The sequence below is a fragment of the Strix uralensis genome, chromosome 13, assembly GCF_047716275.1.
Source record: "Strix uralensis isolate ZFMK-TIS-50842 chromosome 13, bStrUra1, whole genome shotgun sequence".
Lineage (NCBI taxonomy): Eukaryota > Metazoa > Chordata > Aves > Strigiformes > Strigidae > Strix > Strix uralensis.
The window spans coordinates 9,286,725-9,306,815 of NC_133984.1; the positions used below are offsets into that span (position 1 = coordinate 9,286,725).

Genomic DNA, 20,091 nt, shown 5'->3' on the forward strand with positions numbered 1-20,091 from the left:
CCTTGTTTAATTCTTCCAGGCAGTCTGAAAGCCCAAGTGGTCTTGAAATATCAGGTCTTTCCCTGATGCAGGTTTAAAAGTGCACCCACGATATTAGTGTGGCATTCTGGTCCCCTTTATCAGTGTACAGGTTTCCTGGGTTGTGCACCAGACATCATCAGGAGATGCTCTGGCATGAATAGCACCAGATCTGAAGCGGTTATGGGCCTTGTGGCAGAGACTGGAACTGAGGAAACAGTGCAGGTCAGTCCAGGCAAAGCAAAGCAGAGCTGGAAGGGCAGTGTTTGCAGTAAATAGCTACATCTCTACATCACTTCTAGAGAAGTGGTAGATCATAGGTCTGATCCTGGCAGGAAAATGTCCAGGCAGATTCCAGCAAGGTGCTGAAGGCATCATCTACTACCTGGTTTAGCTGCTTGTTCAATGATTGGTTTAGTGATTGGGGTTTTGGAGTTTGAGGGCTGTCTGTATTTGATGGAGGTGGATGGCATTGTGTGGGAAGGGATGCTGAAGGACCGGTGATAGTTTAGTCTCAGAAATGCAAAGGAGAAGGAGCTGTAGCAGCTCACAAAGGGAAGAGCACCGTTACTCCATCATCAACATTGATGCGGGGCTCAGGGGACGAGCCAGAAGCAGACAGGGACTGCCCAGGTCCCCAGCAGGCTGGGTGGACCCTGCAGCCCTGCTCGTCACCCACACTGTCCTATTCCTTCCTACTGCTGCACAAAAACAAGCCATAAATAGCTGCAGGGTGGAAGGGGAAGGAACTGGATATAAGGTGAATGAGCTGATCGTAAAGCCTGAGTAATCTCTTTTTCGCATGTGGCCTGTGATGAATGAGCATTTGTTCGGGTCGGGGGAAGTGACACCTCCCCTGCCTTGGGGAGAGCAGGCAGGAGCCCGTCCCTCTGCCTGCTGTGCTGCTAGCGAGGGTTTAACCTCGGCGTTTGCAGGAGCATCCTGTCCTGGGCATCAGCCTGCTGTCACCAAACCAGAGCAATTCATAACGGCTTGGCAGCCCCTGTCCAGTGTGGACTCATTTTAATTACTGCCAGCACTTAGGGGTCTTTATCTGTCTTTCTTTACCCGTAGGGATGTTGTCAGTTTTGATAGCTAATCTGGAATTAAGCTGATGATCCATAAAGTAGGGCCACCCTTTGGCCAATAATTCCCTGCTGTCACCAGCTTCTTTGTGCTATCAATAGAGTGACCAGGAAAACTGATTTACTGGCAGCTGAGAGCATCTCCTCTGGAGCCCGTGAAGGCAGTAAATGGGGTCCTGCTGTGCAGGTAGACCCTGGGTGATGCACGGTAGGGATTTTTCCTGTTCCAAGAGATGGTATTTTGAGTGCTAGAAGTAAAGACTAAAACATTTTTATAGCTGAAGAGCCACAATATAAACTCAGAGCTGCGGCTCACCCCTTTTGGCACCTGTTGCCACAGGCTGGTGTGAAGCCCCAAGAGCAGTGCATGGGGAGGGCGTCCCAGGGCTGTCCCTTGCCCACCCTGCCCAGAGCAGGCAGGAGGTGCTGCCTGGGGCTTGGTCTGCTGAGTACAGCTTCAGCAGTACAAAACCTGCGACGTTTTGAAGTAGGCAGCACAGGGAAGTGCAGGATTTGCTTTTAGAGCAGCTGATAAAACAGCTGACATGCCCAACTTGTTGTTTTTCCAAGCACTGAAAATGACTTTTCCAGCTCCAAAGCCTGCTTCCACTTTATTAACATTTGATTAGTGATCACTCCTTGTTGTGCTGAGCTTGAAATAGGAGTACAATTAGGAACAGGTTTCTTCTCTGCCACGTCTGTGCTGCCAAGGTGCATCCAACTGGAAGGGCCATAAGGAAACCACTATTTGGGTGTCCTGCCAAAAGGGGCTCTTCTGTCCATGGGGTAATGTTGTGGTCAGAAGGGCAGCGATGCCTGCCTGTGTGCATAGGCACATGTGTTCGCTCTTGGAAGACAAAACTACAGAACCTGGTATTTACAGATATCTTAAAGGTTTTAAGTATCCTTATTTTTAAATGGCGTTTGGTGCTCGGTTCCAGGGAACATTGAGTTTTTCTGTAATATGTGTTGCATTTTATTGACGCCGGAGAGGGGGAAAGCTCTCTAGAGCTTGGAGAGAAGCAAGTGAAAATGATGCTGTTGATCTTGCATTGAGTTTCTGCTAGTGCACACTCCTGTGCCACCAAGGCCCCTGTCCACAGAAAAGATAAACTGAATGGAGCTGGGAAATAGAGAAGTAGAGTGGAGGGCACCAGCGAATCTCATGATGAGGGTTGTTTAAATAATAAAGAAAGTATTTGCTAATAAAAGATAATTTTTTCCATGCTATTTCCAGGGCTAATAAGCAGAGGAAGTGGAGAGAATCGATTCTCCTGTTGCATACTTGTGTATGATCAGGCCACAAAATTCAAAACACATGAGTTTTCAAAAAGTCCAACAACTTCAGCCTTTTAAAATGGGTTCCTTTCCCTGATTCTTGCTTGTGATCAGATAATGACCTTCGTAAGCAAAACAACCCCAGCTGTATTTCATAATGGGAATATACTTCTGTACATTGTAATGAGCTGTTAACAGGGAACAGTATCGTGTGAAAATCTGCACGTTTCCCATGATGCTGCCCTGACTTAAAAGCCACCCATAAATTATTCAGTATCGCAGATTTTAAGGTCAGAATTGGCCATAAGATCTAGTTTTTCTCTCCCAAAACCAATGTTTTCAGCAGGCTTGAATTTAAAATGGAATAACCTGACCTGTTGGGAATCTCGGGAATTATGTGGGAAGTACAGCGGCATCTGTGTTGGGTACTTGAAAGTGCACAGCCGGAGCGGGCGGCTTGCGCAGCGCAAGGGGAAAAAACACCTTTGCTCCTCCAAAACTCTTTCTTACCGAGGCTCCTGAAGAAAGGCATCCCAGGTTTTGTGGGCATTCATGAGTTGGTGGGTTTGGTTGAGTTTTGAGAGGTTTCTAGCAGAGCCAGGGGCTGGTTTTTGCTGCTGGGTTGAGTTCCCAGGGTTCCCTTCATGGGCACACGGCTGGGGATCCAGAGGAGTTCTGCACTAAGACACTTTTTCTGGTGGATGTGAATACTTGATTATTAAGCGTATGTTACAATTCTGAATATTATTTTAGCTGCAAGTTCAGTCTCCATCCTCTCCAGCTTTTTAGGTTTGATCGTATTCCAGAGGCTTACTAAAAACATGCAAAGAATTTCAGCAAAACTCTATGGAACACTTTTATTAAATTCTTTCAGTCATGCAAGCTAAATTAAATGACAGCTCTGTCCGCCAAAAGATTACAAATATTAATCAGACTTCTCCCGTAAACTCATGAAGGAATTAAATGTTTTTGTAAAAGTCTTCTATTCCCCTTAATAATCTGTTCAGCTGTTCTCTTCACTTTACGTATTTTTTGAAGTATGTTGAAAGGGATGATTTCTGCCCTGAAAAAGCACAGTGCTTGTAGCTCACTGCTGATATTTTATCTGAATTTGTGGGCAGAATTTTCGGTATTGCTCAAATTGATATTTGCAATACCACGGGCATAGTTTCCAAAAGGAGAAAACGGCTATTAAACTGCAGTCCAAGAAACACAATGCTGATTTCTTTTCAGAGAAGGGAGATTAATGATAAAAAGTATGTTGCAGCTCTCACTGTTTATGTTAAAATTGGAAAAACAAGACCAGGTGGCTCAGTGGGCTGGTGGGATGGTGAGCTCTGAGTAAAGTGGTTGTAAAGAATGAGGAGTTATAAAGATTTCAACATACAGTGGCCCGTCCAAATCCAGCTGAGTCATTACCCCATGTTGCTGCATCTGTTTTTGTCTGGTCACTGTACAGTTATGAATAATTGTGTAAATCACGCTGGGATGCCCTGGGGAGCTTTCCTTGCAGAAAGGCTTGGCGCACTGTTCCCATCTGCCTTATTTTTTAAGCTGTAGGGAGACCACAGGACAAGCCAAGCAACAAAGATGTATATGGAGACCAGCCGGGCTGCCCGGCATCCCTCGTGCTGATGCCCCGGCAGCCGATGCGGCAGCGGAGGTACAGCGACACTGCCCCTGCCCTTCCCATCCCGAGGGTCGTGGTTTAAAAGGGATGAGAGTGGAAATAAAGCTGATGCACCTCTGAGCTGATGGAGCTTGTAGTCAGAGGCAAAGGCTGTGGCCCACATGTTTCCTGCCATGGTGGTCTTTTCCAACCTAAACGATTCTGTGATTCTCTGGTGGTTGTGCAGATGGGAGGTGAATGCCCTGCAGACACCTCAGAGATGCGTGCGTGCGCACAGACTCCCACAATTAGTGTTCTAGTTTACATCGGGTACATTATAGTGTATTTTTGCCATTATGGTTTAGCAAAGAAGAGTAGATATGACTGTAAACTCTTACAGCTGGATGAATTGTGATTAAGTTAAAGCCATCTCACCGTTACATACTACTTTAGCAATCGCCCGACTATGTATTTTTCTGCCTCTTACCATAGGTTTTAAACCACAGGACATGAATAAACTGTAATGTTAGGGTACAGTCAGCTCCACTTGCTATTTAAGGATGGGGAATCTATGTTCAGTCCACCAAATATAATTCCATAAAGTGTGCAGACCGTGGGGGAGGTTGTGTAATGGTTGATGAGTGGGACTGTGGCTGCTGCTCCAGCCAAAGCCAAGGCGTCCGACAGCGCTCCTGGGTCTGGATGCACCAACGAAGCCGGGTGGGATTTCCACCCCACGCCAGGTCTCCTGCTAATGGTTCCAGTAGGTTTTGTGTCATGGGCTTCATATCTCCCAGAGCCAGCTGTAAAATTTGACTCGTTGAACCTCCCTGTGGTTCTCAGCAGCTGGGGAGCACGTGGCCAAGGATGGAGCTTTTGTCCTGGAAAAGGAAGGAGCAGTGTGGCGCAGGGATGTCACGTTCACTCAAACCAAAGTCGGTGCCTGCACGGTGTTTCTCAGAAAGTTCCTGTTTTATTGTGGCTACAAAGGCAGAGAAATTAAGCTGCTAATTTATGGCCTGCCAAGAAAAAAGTAGTAATACAAGAAATGCTCAGTAATTTTAATGTTTGAAAACACACAATTGAAAAATCCTGATTTTCCCCTGCCTCCCCACTGAGCTTATTAAATCTGAAAATAACCCAAAGCTTAATTCTCTCCACCAGAAAGTTCCTGTGCTGTTTTGGGTGAGTAATGAAAGTTGTGCCGCTGAGCTGTGCGGTGGGGTCCCGGCTGGCTTGCTCCATGCTGTGGATGCAGAGAAGTGAGCATCCTGCTGCTGAGGGGTCACAGTCCCCTTCCACCACGATGGGCTCGTTTTTTTAGCAATGGTGCACTGGGGCAGTGGGTTCGAACTGGTGCGTGTTGTAACTAGCTGTTTTGCGTGGGAGTCCCTCCTTCCACCTCGAGCTGATACACTCTGCGCTGAGGACTGCTGGTAGCTGTGGGCTTCATTTTGGAGGAGAGAAAACAAGTGAGGGTGTAAAGGCTTGAGCAGTTGGTGTGTTCAGTTCCTGTGCAAGGTCTTCCCCATGCTACACCCAGCGCTGCATTTCCCTTGTTGGTTGGTTGGGGTTTTTTTTGTGGTTACATCATATTCTGGGAAAGGCCTGTAAATGTCTAAATAAAATAAAATACCTGAAAAGAGAACTTAAAACAGTCAGAGTGAAAGCCTCTTGAAGGCCATGGGATCACATCCCCTGAGTTTTGGGAACATGAGCTGCGTTTTGCCTCCTACCGTGGATGCAGGACCCAGTACGGCTGTCACGCCAGGCAGACTTTTGCATGTGCCAGGGAGAGGTTTGCTGCGTTGTTTGATGCAGTCGGGGAACCCAAAGGGGTCTCACATTGAGCCATTTGTTTTTCATTACATTATGCTCCTCTAATATAAACACTAAGGTATGTGGACATTGCCGTGGACAGAGCAAGCCATATGCCAAAAGTGTTCCTCCAAGGCTGTATAAACTTCAGCAGCTAAATATTTCAGAAACTGTTTTCTAAGGCTAGCTTAATAATTTAAAAATATAACCTAGATTCCAGATATTAAAAAATGCCTTGAAAGGCACGCATATTGCTGCAATAGATGGAACTAACTAAACCCCTGAAGTATGCGGAAAGCTTCCATTTTGCAATATCTTCTTTGTTACTTATCCTTTTTTTTTTTTTTTTTTTTTTTTGGTGCTGAGATTAAATTCAAGAAGGCTTTTAACAGCAGAGTGGTAGTGATAGAAATTTTCAGCATATATTAACCGGCTGACTCATACTTTTTCAAAGTGGATCTGGGTTTATGATGAAATAGCTGGCTGCTTTCAGCAACAGCAAAATTGGAAAAGTCAGCAGGAAGAGGAAGCCGATAGCTTAAAACATGTCTAATCCCTCTGTGTGCTGTGAAGGGGCAGTGTGGGGAGCTCCCACCCGTGTTTGGAAAGCAGTCCTGACCCCATGCTCAGTGAGGTATTCGAGTCACCCTCTGAGATGTGCAACCTGTCACTGTTAGTTAGGACTTGGCTTTAAAACATCCTTTAAAAGATCATTTTGTTGTGTTGCTTGTCTATCCCACAAACTTCCACTAGCATCCTATGCAATTCAAGAGTAAGGGATGAGATTTTTAGGTTATTTTTGTGGGGCACCATACATACCCGAGAGATCTGCCTTTTCCTTTCACGTGTTTACTCCTCAGATGGGAGATAGTCCCTGAAAGCAGTGAGAATCCCTGAACAGAGTTTCCTCTTGCTGCTGTTTTTTGCCCAATCTGGCCTTACTCTGGACACCTGTTTTGTTGCTGTCTCCTGAGCTTTGGTGGCACTGGGTCTCGGAGGGCTGCTAGACGTGTTCCAGCTCATGCGATGTTCTCGGGGGAGAGGCTGAAGGGCAGTTACTCAGTGTGGTTTTTCCTCCTCCTTTTGTTTCTTCCATTGAGGTTTTGTGTGCAGCTTTGTCCACCAATGAAACTGAGCTCATCAGTGCTTTGGCGTGAGGAGCACAGTGGGGTCCTGTGCCACTAACCTGGCTCTGCCAAGCCCTGTTCACCTCTTTCACCTAATCCCCCTGCGAGCATGAGATGAAGAGGGAGGGAGGGTGGAGGGAAGCTGTTGAATGACTGTGGCACCTCGTGTCTTTCAGCTGCTCAAAGGGATGGCTTTGGCCCACCGAAGAGCTCCAGGCAAAACCTCAGAGGAGGAGGAGGAGAGCGGAGACTGCGATGATGAAGATGACTGTGGTGGAGGCTCTGGGGATAGAGAGCTGCGAGTGAGGAACCAGCTCCGGTTCTTAGCAGGTGATGGGGATGGTGGTCCCACAGTAGCTGATGCTCTGTGGATTGTAGGTCATGTTGATGGTGCAGGGAGCTGCTCTCTGGGGTCTGCTCAGGTCCACTTGCTGCAGGCACCACCGATGCTCTCCACAGGCACAGCCCAGTGGCTGTTGATGTCCAGCACCATGCCGGCTGGCCTCGGTGCTGGCTGAGGCAGCAGCTGGAGAAGAAGTGCTGCTGCTTTTCCACATCGGTTTTGCAGGGCTGTGTTGAGGGCAACCCATGGGAGAGGGTTCAAGACAGGTTGCAAACCTGCTGTAGGTCCCAGAGTCACCCTCTTCTCTTCTTCCCACTTCTGCCCCTACTCGTGAGCTTAGAGATGAGCTTTTTGGGGGCCATCAGAAAGTCAGTAAGAATTGTTTGACTGCAGCAGATGATGGTTATTTCTGATCTAGGCTTTGGAAACATGTGGTATTTTTTACAAATAAGTCAGGCTCATTTTGTAGAGGTGATTTAGGTACTCAGGAGCCTAAAATGGCTTTGTTTGCCAGTACAAGTCATGTCTTTTGTTGCTTTGAAAATGACCATGAGGCACTCCTAGTGCTTCGAGGCTACATTATTAATAAGGTAGTCCCTGGTTACCCATCAGGAGGAGAAAGCGAAGGATCGGTTTTGACTTGGGCAGTCACACGTGCTGTTGGCGTGTGCCTTCTCCTCGACCCACTACCCACTGCTGTCCTACTTGTGGCTCTGTGGAGCTCAGCAGCATCATCTGTTTCACTCCTGTGAACAAGGCCAGGCTGTTAGAGGCTTTGTCCGCTGTGGATGAGCGGTATCTGCTGGACATGGGTCTGCAGGCTGGAGGCTTGGCCCAGTTAATGCTGGATCCAGTGCTATGTGGTGCTCTTCGAGAGACCAGACAACTGAACCTGGATAAAATCAGCTTTACAGCTTTGAAGTTTAAGAGGCAAATTTGGGCTCTTAAACGAAGCACAGATGTTTATAAATTCCCTTCTATTGGTCTGGGATAATTAAAATATCCTTAATGAAGTGAGAGCTGAAATATTAAATGCCAGTTTCATCTCAAAGATTATTGACACATTATGTAAAATATATAAAATACATATATTCAAATATCAGGTAAGGGAAAGAAAAGACTTTTTAAGTCCTCCAATCCAAGTCTGAAAGACAAATACAGAATTCGGAGAAGGATAAAATGTACTTTATTTCATCCAAAATCTAAATATCAAAGTGTACGTTAAAGAAATACAGGTGATCCACATCATCCTGAGTCAAGAGCAGAGATAACGTGTTTCATTTTCCGTGATCTTTGTGTCACACCTTTATGCTATTTTTAATGTGTTTCTAATTTCCTCTTGTAGCCTTCCCCATAATATTGTCAGTGATCTCTGAAGTTGGGTGTATAATCCTTTCAGCCTTTTTCTGTCTCTCTAGGCTAGTTTAATCACTCTATTGATCTCCCCAACAACCTGCCTGTCTAGCAATTTAGATCTCTCTTGTCACTGTGGTACATGAACGTGTAGTAGGAAAAGAGGACTTGTCCTCCCTCTGCTACTCTGCTGGAGGGTGTTTGCTGCTGCCTTTGGTACAGGATGGGTAAATATTAACTTTAAAGCAGCAGTGGCTTTGGGGCAGCGTGTTCCTGGCAGGTTAAGTCTTTCAGGTTGCTGAGAGTGAAGTCTCTCCAACACACCTTTTAGGCGCTGACTGGCCTTGGAGGACATGAGCTGTGCCATCAGGGTGGCCAGGGAGACTTTCTGGTGCTTCCTCGCTTGCCCATGCTGTAATGCTCTTTCTTTTGTGTTTTGCTTCAGAGCAGGAAGGCGAAGCTGATCTAAGTGACAGAATCCTATTTGGTTGGTATTGGATATAAACTGTGACTCTGTGCAAGTTTTGTGTTGGAAAGAAGCCCAGGAAAAGTTGCTGATGGTGTGGAAATACTCACTTTCAACATTTTTGAGAATGATATTTCTTTTTACTTTGAAAGGGTATTTTTCAATTATTTTTTTCCCATCATATCGTATCACATGTACATAGCACAAAATAAAAGGGACCAGAAACCATTCCACATTCCTCCCCTCCTTTCCACAAATTCTAAATTTTAGGTTAGTATGCTGATTTGAAATGATGCCAGGCTTTGAAATCTGGAAATGGTTTACAAAATGAACTTTTACATTTAGTGTGGCTTTATCTTTCTTCTTCCCAAGGTGGTTACCCCATAATAGAGGCAGAAAGGACTGGGAGTGGCTGGGGTCGAGTTACTGACTCCCTGGTTTTACCCTGTGCTGGATGCTCTGCAGTGTTAAGGCAGGAACATGCTTGGATGGCTGGGGGGGGCAGGGTCTGCATTGTAGCACAGTGGTCAAACCCCAAAACCACCTCCAAGCATGTTTGAGTGCCTCTTCTGACCCTCGGAGGTTTGCAGTCGGGGAATGCAGTTTGGGTGCTTTGTTTTCCTTTTCTTAGAGTCTTTGTTCAGCTTAGGAGGAAATTTCCTTGGTTCTGTGATGGCAGCAGAGATCTCCTTTACAAAGGGTTTCCCAAGCCTTGCAGGTGGACTTGACGATGCCTTGGGGAGGAGGACAGGTGGGTGCCTCAGGCTGGCACTGAGTTTGGCCATCAGCTGAGTGAAAATGTTGGCAGTTTGTCACCTCTGTGGTCTTTGCATCTCTTGGATGCAGTGGGAGTTTCTCCTGCTCCCCAGTGTGGGTGCTGCTGGTCCTGCCAGCTAACTGCAAACAGCTGCTCGGTACTGGCCTCACCAAGATGTCCCCTCAGAAGGTCTTGAAAATGTGGAGATGAAAAAAAGAAAAAAAAAAAAAGTCAGTCTCAAATACAGACTAGTTTTGATTTATCGCCTGTTGTATAAAATGTAACCTTTGTTTCCTATTTATAATGAGCCTGTAATAACTGGACAGTCAACTTAAACTTTAATGATTTAAACATACTTGTAAACTGTCAAGTCAAAAGTTTGTGAGTGACTATAAACATATGTTGGTGAGCCCTATATGCTAATAAATTCATTATTATGTTGCCCCAGTGGGAAACACGGAGATGGCAGGCTTTTTTTTATGATAGGTCTTTTATTGTTTGTCACATCTGCAACACATTAAGGATTTTGAAGGCAGATAATGTTTACAATAAGGGGGAGGACTGAAAACCTCCCAGCTTAGAGAAGAGTGCATCCTGTTTGTCAATGGAGTAACTGTGGAGCCAGCACCCTGGCCATGCAGCTCTAAAAATAGAGCTGTGTACATACACACACATATTTATGCCACACCAGTGGCAAATCATGCCTGCAAATAAATTATAGTATTTTCCCCCAAATTATGAGTCAGTGCAAATGTCTTCCAGGCTATACAACGCAAACATGTGCTTGCACCCCACTGGGATTGGTCATCCTACATCGGGCACCCAAAGCAAACAGAGCCCCAGGGTGGCTGGCGCTTCGCTGCCGCTCCAGCCAGCCACCCACTAATTAGCTCACCTCCGGCATTCTCGCTCGAGATGCCACTTATAACTGACGAGCTCATTGCCAGGAAGCCTGAAAATAAAACATGGGTGCTGGAGAGACTCCTGCGCTGGGCAGGCAGCTTTAGCAGGCACCAGGGAAGAGGGGGTGCAGGCTTCTTGGGGGGGTTTGCAAAGGTGGTATAGTCCAGCTCACCTGTGTGGGGATGCTGTGCCTCTGGGCATCTCACAAACTTTGCCAGGAGGAAAAAATCCCTTTTAGTGGCTGGAGCATCACCCGAGGAATGTTCTGAGGGATCCAGTAATCGGGGCGGGGGGGTTGTGGGAGGACGAGGGGAAGATTTACCCTTCCAAAATATCTGTGTTAGGCAGTAACAAAAGTTGTCTTGGGAACAGATGGATTTGGCAGAATTAAGTAGAAATAGTTTGTCCTGGGAAGGGAAGTTGGCCTCATCCCATGAGATATGTAAGGATAGATGTGTGCAATAAAGATATATAAAGACGGCTCTGCAAGTTTGTGTAAAACAGCTCCCCTGCCTGGTTGTTCCTGCTGCATAACCTGCAGTCAGTTTTACCTTTCTGCTCTCCCTTGGTTATCTTGAAGGGGGAATTTGTACCTCGAGCCCCTGGGAAGCTCCACGTTTTCCCGCACCCTGCCCCTTTGCTGCCCCAGCTGCCGCCGCGTGCTGCCAGACCAGCCAGGTGGGCTGGATGTCTGCGCGGGTTTCCAGCAATCCACTCCGTACCCAGGCGTTGGATGAAAGTCAAGATCAGCACAGTCTGTCCCTTGATTAACCCAGATCTGTAACTCTTTAATAGCTTCTGGCTTGCTTTGCCACTGATTTATCCTCTTAGCAGGGTTTTTTTGAGTGCTCTCATCAAATTGCAGGCTTGAACATGGCCTCTGGGCTGCCTGAGAGTGGTCTCTTCCCAGGTGGAAAAGCCGTTTGCTGGTAACCTCTTTATACATGTTACAAAGGTGTTGTTGCTTCCAAACGGGAATATCGGCACGTTGTGGAGCGGGTGATGTCTCTGGCAGCCACCTTCCTAGAGAGAAGGGGCTGCTGTGTTCGTGTGACCGGGCCCTGCGTGGGCACAGAGCGGGACCCGCATGTTTCATGCCTTGCACCATGTTTTTGGAAGCTGCTCTGAACCCCTGTGAGTTGCAACTTTCATCCTATTCTGCTTTTAAACATATCCAAATGTTTTTGGAGGTCTCAGTGCTGAGATGTCATTCCTACGGCTCAGCCTCTGGTGACCTTCCTCTTGTCACCCCATTTCCTCCCAGGTTTATTTCTGGAGGTGCTGTCAATCTGAGCTCCTTCTACCCCCCCGCAGTGGCAGGGAACAGGAGATGCTGCTGCCACGATGACATTTGAATTGCTTTTTCATGGGGTGCAAAGGCTGCTCATTCTGGGGAGCAAAACCAGTGGGTTCCTCTGCTGAGGCGGTGGCTGTGTGTGGCAGCGTGGGAGGCCAGGCAGGGTCGCTTTGGGTGCAGCCCTCCTGGTTTCTGCAGCCCATTCCTGCGGGAAAGTTTCTTTAGAAGTATTTGTGCTGGTAAAAGGGATGCTCCCAACCTGGAAGGAGTGATCAGAGTCTGCCTGGGCTCACTCTGCATGTGCTGGGAGACAGACCAACAGCAGTTAAAATATTTACAAGATCATGTCTTCCCATCCTTTATCATGGTGGTTGCTTCTCTGCAAATGCCTTCAGGGCGCCCGTATCTGAGCAGCTACTATCTCCTGATACTGCTCTGCTCCATTTAGTGCTGGGTCTTGGGATGTTTATCTGTCTGCTGAGGAAGATGTTTTCAAATACCTGATTGATTTTTAAAATACTCCTTCCACAGGTGGAAAATGTCCCCATCTGTGTGGATTTTGCTGACAGCGCGGGGCCATGTGGCTGTTGTGCCTTCCTGCTGTACAGCCTGCAGGCTTGGATTGTCCTACTGAAAAATATCATGCGTACAATATCGATATTTATTGTATGTGGCTCTGCTCAGTCTTCCAACAGAGGTGTCCTGTCCTTGGCTTACACGGCAGGGTGAGCTGTGTAGGTTTGACGCAGCATCCTTCCACTGGTTTTTCATATTCTGCTAAAAGCTTTAGGACTTTTTACTAAATTTTTGTAGCAGCAACTTTTTTTTAACTTTTTTTCCAAAGAGGGTGCTGTTGAATGCTTGACTGAAGCAAGGATAGCAGAAATGTACTGTTGTACAAGACATTCATCCTGTCCCAGAGTGAAAAAATGACAAGGCCAAACGTCAGCTAGATTATCCTGATGAAAGAGCTGGAATTATACCAACTAAAACAGTGCAATAGCTTGATTATTGCTTTTATATTTCAAGTGTTTGTGTTTGTTGAAATTTCTCCTTTTAATGAAGATTTGGTTGAAAGTCAAGAATTCTTTGTCACTGTCCAAATACAATCTAGAAGATGGAGAGGGAGTCACATGTAGCAGTTGGCTGAAGCTCTAATTGAGTGGCAAGTTCATTAATTCACTTTTGACGTCAGCAAAAATTATTTTTTTAATTGACAGACTGGGAAAATTATTGGTGGCTTTCAGAGATGGGCTTGTTTATAGCATCCTTCAGCTGGCTGTTTGTGCTGCTGTGACTCACATTGTACATGATGTATACATTTTGGAGGGTTCTTGAAACTTTTGTGCTGTGAGTTCCTCCAAAGAAACAGTAAGTCCACAACTGAAGAACCAGAAATTTACCTAGCAGAATCAGTTTGCACTTTGAGAAAAGCTACATATATGCGAAAAACATCTAGTAAATCCACTGGACATATTAATCCCATGCTCCTATTTTTCTGGTTTCAATTTTTTTTTCAATTTTTAAAGTTTTTAAAAACTTTTTCAGTGTTGTGCTTACCAGTTGCAGATCCAAGTCCATCTGAGAAATTTGTATCTGGTGTTTTTAGGAGCTGACTGCCACTGCCTTGGTCCATTCCGATTCCAAAGCAAAGAATGATGTACCGTTTTTTTAAAGCAGGATCAGTGGAGGGCATGTAAATCGCTGATATTCTCATACCCATAAATCACATGCATGACATTCCCAATGTGAGCAGATGTTGGCCTAAATCCTTCTTTTGGAAGCCCAGATCAGCACAGTTGAGTCTGGTTCTTGGGCTCAGTATAAGGTGACTGGGTGAGGTTGAAGGGTAGGAGGCACACTGAAGGTCAGATGAGATGATGCGCTCTTACATGTACAAATGCACAAAAGTCTTTGAAAAATCTGATTGCTTATGAGTCCAGATGTTTATAATGCCAGTCTGCTGGCAAAAGGTTTACCCTCTGGTTGGGTCGCGGGTTTGAATAACAGTTTGTATTATGGCAGAGCGTCTAAGGAGATACTTTTCAACAGGGTAATTTGGGAGCTAATGTATCTTTAAATTTTTACCAAGTGCAGCATTTTACATGACTGAACACATCAAAACAATTTCAAGTATGCAAAAATATGCCCAGTTGCAATAGTGATAGTCATATTTATCTTTAAAGGATGATGAATCTGTTTTTCTGTGGCTGAGAACACATGAATTCTTCTGAAGGTGGGAAACACAATTCCTGACTCGGATACAAACTTGCTTTTCTTTTTGTGCCGTTTTTCGTTGTGGAGAGACAAAATAGTTCAACTGGATTTCTTTTTAAGGGACGACAATAAAGAACTATTTCAGACAGAAGCAGACCAGGTGCTACTTGCTCATGGACCGACAAGATAACCTTACGCTGATAGTCAGGGCATCGTATCTGTGCAGTTTGTCGTACAAAGAGAGGTTTGTCTGCGAGCCTGATAACAATATAACGTGTTGATTGACTTTTCACGTAGGGGAGGGTGCCCCTTTCATGAGTGGCTTGGCTTTTACTAATGCCTTACTTCAGGTAAGCTGATAAGAGCGATTATGGGGATGTAATAAATGAAGCTGTAGGGCGCAGCCCTGCTCGGTGTTGCAGGAGAGGGCTCCGGCCCTGGAGCGTGTTCCAGCCATGCTGGCCAGTACGTGTGCCCAGCACTTGTGTCGGTGTGCCAGCACTCAGCTGTAAAACATCATGGGGATGTCCTGTGGGCACGGGACTGGGCCATCCCTCTTCTGCCTTATGGCTGCTGTGCCTCCTGGTCTCAGAAAATGGGGGATGTACCCTGTGTGAGGAAGAGATGCCTTCTCTCCTGGCAGCATTTCCACTCCTTTGCGGTCCAGGACAGGCTGGTCTAGCTGAGATCCCTTCCTTGTGGACGGCTGACTTGGTGTACCTCACTGCGTTGTCTTTAGCCCTGGTGCAGAGCAAAGACAGGTGGGTGCTGAGTGCCCATATTAGCTCATGGTTGTTGGTATCACGATGCAGTTTGTCATATCTGTTTATACTTCAGGTGTCTTGACCACCTGGGCACCACTGAAGGGTAGCAGACATGGGACAGCCCTATAGCTGAGCTACTGCTTGGTGGTACTACTCAGAAACTACAGCCACCAACTGAACACAAGGCTGGGATCAGCAAGACTGAGATCCTTTGGCTCACATTGCTGTGGTGCTGGGGATTTGGCTATGGGCGACGGCAAGGATTGAACAGGAGGAACGTCACACAGAGGGGACACCCAAAGGTCACAGGCAAAGACACAAGAAGACAAATTCACACAACTAAGGTCCATCAAGGACTATTAAACACAGCTTGGCTTGGGATGAGCTTGACATGTGTCTGCCCAGAAAGTGTCTTGGGGAAATATAACTATGTGAATAACTGGAGACACAATTACCATTGGGCCAGGTGGCCCTGTCTCATGGAAAGTGTCTAGGAGGGGGTCCTGGGCTCTCAGCTGTGGCTGCTGCATTGCTGTCCATCATCTTGCCCTGAGGGAGATGTCCAAGAGAACAGATGATGTTTCAGGTGGACCATGGAAGCCACTGCTTACTGAAAAACTTTTGGGTACAACTTTCAGATCACTCTGGAGCTCTAAAGGGAAGAAGATGGGAAATGCTGAAATTCTCCAGACTGCCTTAAAAATCCTGACCTCTCAGTTCCCCTCTTCAAATTTGAACAAATGTGTTTGTTTTTATATAGGATATTGTGGCAATGACCTAGCAGTGCGAGTTGCAGCATCACATTATGGCAGCAACTGAAGGCTCTGGGGAGCTGGTGTTTACTTAGATGTGGTTGAGTGAGAGCCTACACAGCAGCGATCTCCGTACCCGGGATCCAACAGGTTCCTACTTGCTGCAGATGGGAGCATCGCATTCTTGAAAATTAGTTTTTACATCTTTCCATAAATACAAGTGTATGTATCTATGAACTAATCAAGACTGATTAAATGAAGCTGTGAGTTAAACATCTGGAGGGTGTCTGGATCTTCCCAGACAGTGATGCTCCCTGGAAAGGCATGGAGTGTAGCATTACCTGAGATGAAGCTCTCAAAATGAAATCAGTGGAGAGACCATGCTGGACTTGTGCACAGGCCTGATACTGGAGCCTGGTGCTGGTGGTTGATAGTCTCCGGCAGAAGGAAACACAGATCTGCTGTTGTGGTTTAACCCCAGCCTGCAACTAAGCACCGCACAGCCGCTTGCTCACTCTTCCACGCAGCCCCAGTGGGATGGGGAGGAGATTAGAAAACAGATAAAACTTGTGGGTTAAGATAAGAACAGTTTAATAGTTGAAATAAAATTAAAATATAATAGTGATAATAATAATAATTGTAATGATGGGGAAGATAACAAAAAGAGAGTGAAATAAAACTCAAGACAGGCAAGTGATGCACAATGCGGTTGCTCACCATCCACTGACCAATGCCCAGCCCGTCCCTGAGCAGCGATCCTCCCCTCCTGGCCAACTCCCCTCCAGTTTACATACTGGGCATGATGTCACATGGTATGGAATATTCCTTTGGCCAGTTTGTGTTGGCTGTCCTGGCTGTGTACCCTCCCAACTTCTTGTGTGCCTCCAGCCTTCTTGCTGGCAGGGCTGTATGAGAAGCTGAAAAATCCTTGACTTAGTATAAACACTATTTAGCAACAACTAAAAACATCTGTGTGTTATCAACGTTATTCTCATGCTAAATCCAAAACACAACACTATACCAGCTACTAGGAAGAAAATTAACTCTCTCCCAACCAAAACCAGGACACCTGCCCAGAAAGCAGCCTGTCTTTTTAGTCCTTGCCAAAAAGATATCAGAAAGAGGGAGAAGGATGCTCCTTCAGAGAAATCTCTCAGGACTTGGTGTTTTTAATTCACGTTTCTTTTTCTCTTCTCCCCAACCCTTGCTTTGCAAGTGGAAATAGCGTGCAGTTGAGTCTGGCTTGCAAATCACTCATCAGTTGGTGTATTACCAGGACACCATTGGTTACTGAGTCAACACTGCTCTGTGCGCTCCAGAAACAGGGGATTCGTCATCCGTCAGGCAGAAGCTCTCTTCGGCTGTTGTGCATTAGCCCTGACCTGTGCGTGCACATCTGCTGGGTCTGAACCAGGTGTGTCTGTCCGAGCGCTGGCTCCCCCAGTCCCCAGGGGACCTCCAGCAGATCCCCAACCCCTCGTGCGGCCGGGATGGATGAGCTGTGAACTGGAGGAGGGATGTCCTCCTTCCTGGCACGGCGGCTGCCGGCGGGCTGTGCTCTGCCTTCGCCATCCATTCCCAGCCCAGGGGCTTTCGCGGCTCTAAGGAGAGCCCAGAGAGCTTTCTTCTGTGTCAGCAAATTTCCGGTAGACGAGTGCTTCTGAAGTTTGCTGGCCTTGCCAGCTTTTCTGGGTCTGTGGTGCATCTCACTAGGGGCAAAAGCAGCTTGACCCTAAAATTTAACCTCCCCCTGTGTCGCTTTTAGGGCGGGTTGGAAACTTTCTGATGGGAAGACTTTGTGTTGGAAGATGCCTCTGTGCTGGAACTGGGATGCAATGAAGCATGCTGGGGTTTTGGATGGGATTTTTTTGTTTTGCAAATAAATTGAAACATTTCTTTGCTCCTGAAGCAGGGAAGCGCACCAACAGCCTGCTTGCCCATACTGCAAGGTAATGCTGTCAGCTTTCACTCCAGAGCAGCTTCTTGTCTAAAAGTCTGTTTGAGATTATGTTTTTAATTATGCCACAGAAAAAAATGAAATCCAAATGAATTGATTGGACTTTGTTGGAGTGGTATGTCAACTTGCCCCTTTTTTTTTTTTTTTAAACAACAGAAAATTTGAGCGTTTTGCCTTTGTTCTACTTTGGAGCAGAGCATGTTCCCCCTTTTTTGTAGGAATGGAAATCTGGCATTTTGACTAGCTTCTGTTGTTTCAGAAAATGTCTTCAATGGTATTTGGGGCTCTCGACAACATCTTGCTATCTGTTCTTGCTTTTCATTCGCTCTTTGCTTCGTGCAGGATCTGGGGTGATGCTCTGTCCTTCCCTCCCGCGGGAGGTTGGTTCTGTGCCCAGTGTGGATCTTAAATGCAAACCCAGCAGGGCCTTTCCTTTCCCACACCTTCCTTCCCCGAGGGCCATTTCAGTGTACCCCATCTCCGAGCAGCCGGGAGCCGGTGCCCGAAGCGCTGCCTTGGGCCTGACTCTTTGCTGGATGCTGAAGGACCCTGTGCACTGCTGTGGGCCTGGGATGCTGTTGTGCCTTTGGCTGGCTGCTCCCTTGGTGGTTATATGCTGTGACGTTGGGGACGTGTGTAATGTGGTGGCAGGTACTGCTGGCTGCTGTGGGACCTCTCTGGCTGCATCAGGCTTGGCAGCTGGACAGACTGCCAGGGCACCTGGCACCGTCTCAGTCCAACACAGGAGTCCCAGCAGGATTTCTAAAATGTAAATTACAACTGCAATGTGATACATGTCCTTTTTCTTTTTTTTTTTTTCTTTCCCCCCCTCCTTCCTGTTTTAATTCAGTATCTTGAGTCTCTGTAAATTTGTTGGACTCAAAGCTATTTTGGAGTTGCTTGTGTCCCATGGTTACTGGAGACGCTTCCTGCATAGGGAGGCAGACATCTGCTGCAGCCTGTTTTCGGACTTTTTTTGTCTTAGGCAGACTGCAGTTGGCAGGTGGGAGCCGTGGTAATTATCAGAGTCTGAGTAATATCCTCTGCCTCCCTGATAACTCTCTGCCGGCTGCTCTGCAGCTTTGGTACGTTTGCTCATCCTCTTCTGGTTCTGTGTAGATCATTCCAGTAAAAAGTAAATAAAAAAAAGTTGTGTGCTCCCCAAAGTCATCACAGAACACAGCCTGCAATATCTCTTCCTCTTCTCTTGTCCACATAAATCATCCACTAAGGCAACCAGAAAGAATGTAAAAGAATGCATTTATACCCAAAATGCTGTCCTCTCTCTCCTTCCCTCTAAGGGCAACCTTCCCCACTTGTGCTCCAGTGTCTGTTGTCAGGGGCCATCTGATGCGCTGTCGCCTTCCATTTCCCTTCCTGGCACTTGTAGCTTTATTTCTGCCATTGTAAAGACTAAAAGAGGGTCAAAGTCCAGAGGAGGCCACGAAGATGATCAGGGGGCTGGAGCACCTCCTGTATGAGGACAGGCTGAGAGAGTTGGGGGTGTTCAGCCTGGAGAAGAGAAGGCTCCGGGGAGAGCTTATAGTGGCCTTCCAGTACTTAAAGGGGGCTACAGGAAAGCTGGGGAGGGACTCTTTATCAAGGAGTGTAGTGATAGGACAAGGGATAATGGTTTTAAACTGGAAGAGGGTAGATTTAGATTAGACGTAAGGAAGAAGTTCTTCCCTGTGAGGGTGGTGAGACACTGGCACAGGTTGCCCAGAGAAGCTGTGGCTGCCCCCTCCCTGGCAGTGTTCAAGGCCAGGTTGGACGGGGCTTTGAGCAACCTGGTCTAGTGGAAGGTGTCCCTGCCCATGGCAGGGGGGTTGGAACTAGATGGTCTTTAAGGTCCCTTCTGACCCAAACTATTTTATGATTCTACAAGGTCTGCCCAGCACCATGCAGCCAGCATGCAGCTGCACACAGCCACCTCCCTACAGCTGCTGCATGGTCTGTCCATGGGTGGTTTTGCCAATGGACCAATTTTTCCAAGTGTGGGGCCAGTGGCAGATAGCAGGTCTGGGGCAGCTGCTGTGACTGGGTGCAGGGAGTGAAGGCTTTGCAGGCACCACATTTCCCTCCTGGGTTCTGGTGGGATGTCCTGCCCAGCTGTGGGCTTTGGTGGCAGTCAGAAAGCATTGCCCTGGTGGGGTGGGGTGCATGTGTCCATGACAATTTTGGTCTTGCAGCTCTTATGGCAATGGAGGTCCTGAATCTGCCCTCTCCAGGCACTTCCTTGCTGGTTTTGATTCCCCCCTCCCACCTCATGTTTGCTTTGCCCCAGAAGCATCAGGGGATGCTCTCCAGCCGCTATAGAAACCAAAGCTGAATGGTTTCTCCTGGGCCG

The 20,091-nt window shown here is 46.9% G+C and overlaps 1 protein-coding gene across 1 annotated transcript in view; it reads left to right on the top strand.

Annotated features, from left to right (window-relative positions):
• Window positions 1-20,091, top strand: part of GPC3 (glypican 3) — a 153,531-nt gene that overhangs the window by 117,980 nt on the left and 15,460 nt on the right. Inside the window, exon 7 of the mRNA XM_074882898.1 lies at window positions 7,112-7,265. Within this exon, the coding sequence (XP_074738999.1) occupies window positions 7,112-7,265 (154 nt within the window). The remainder of the gene's footprint in view (window positions 1-7,111; window positions 7,266-20,091) is intronic.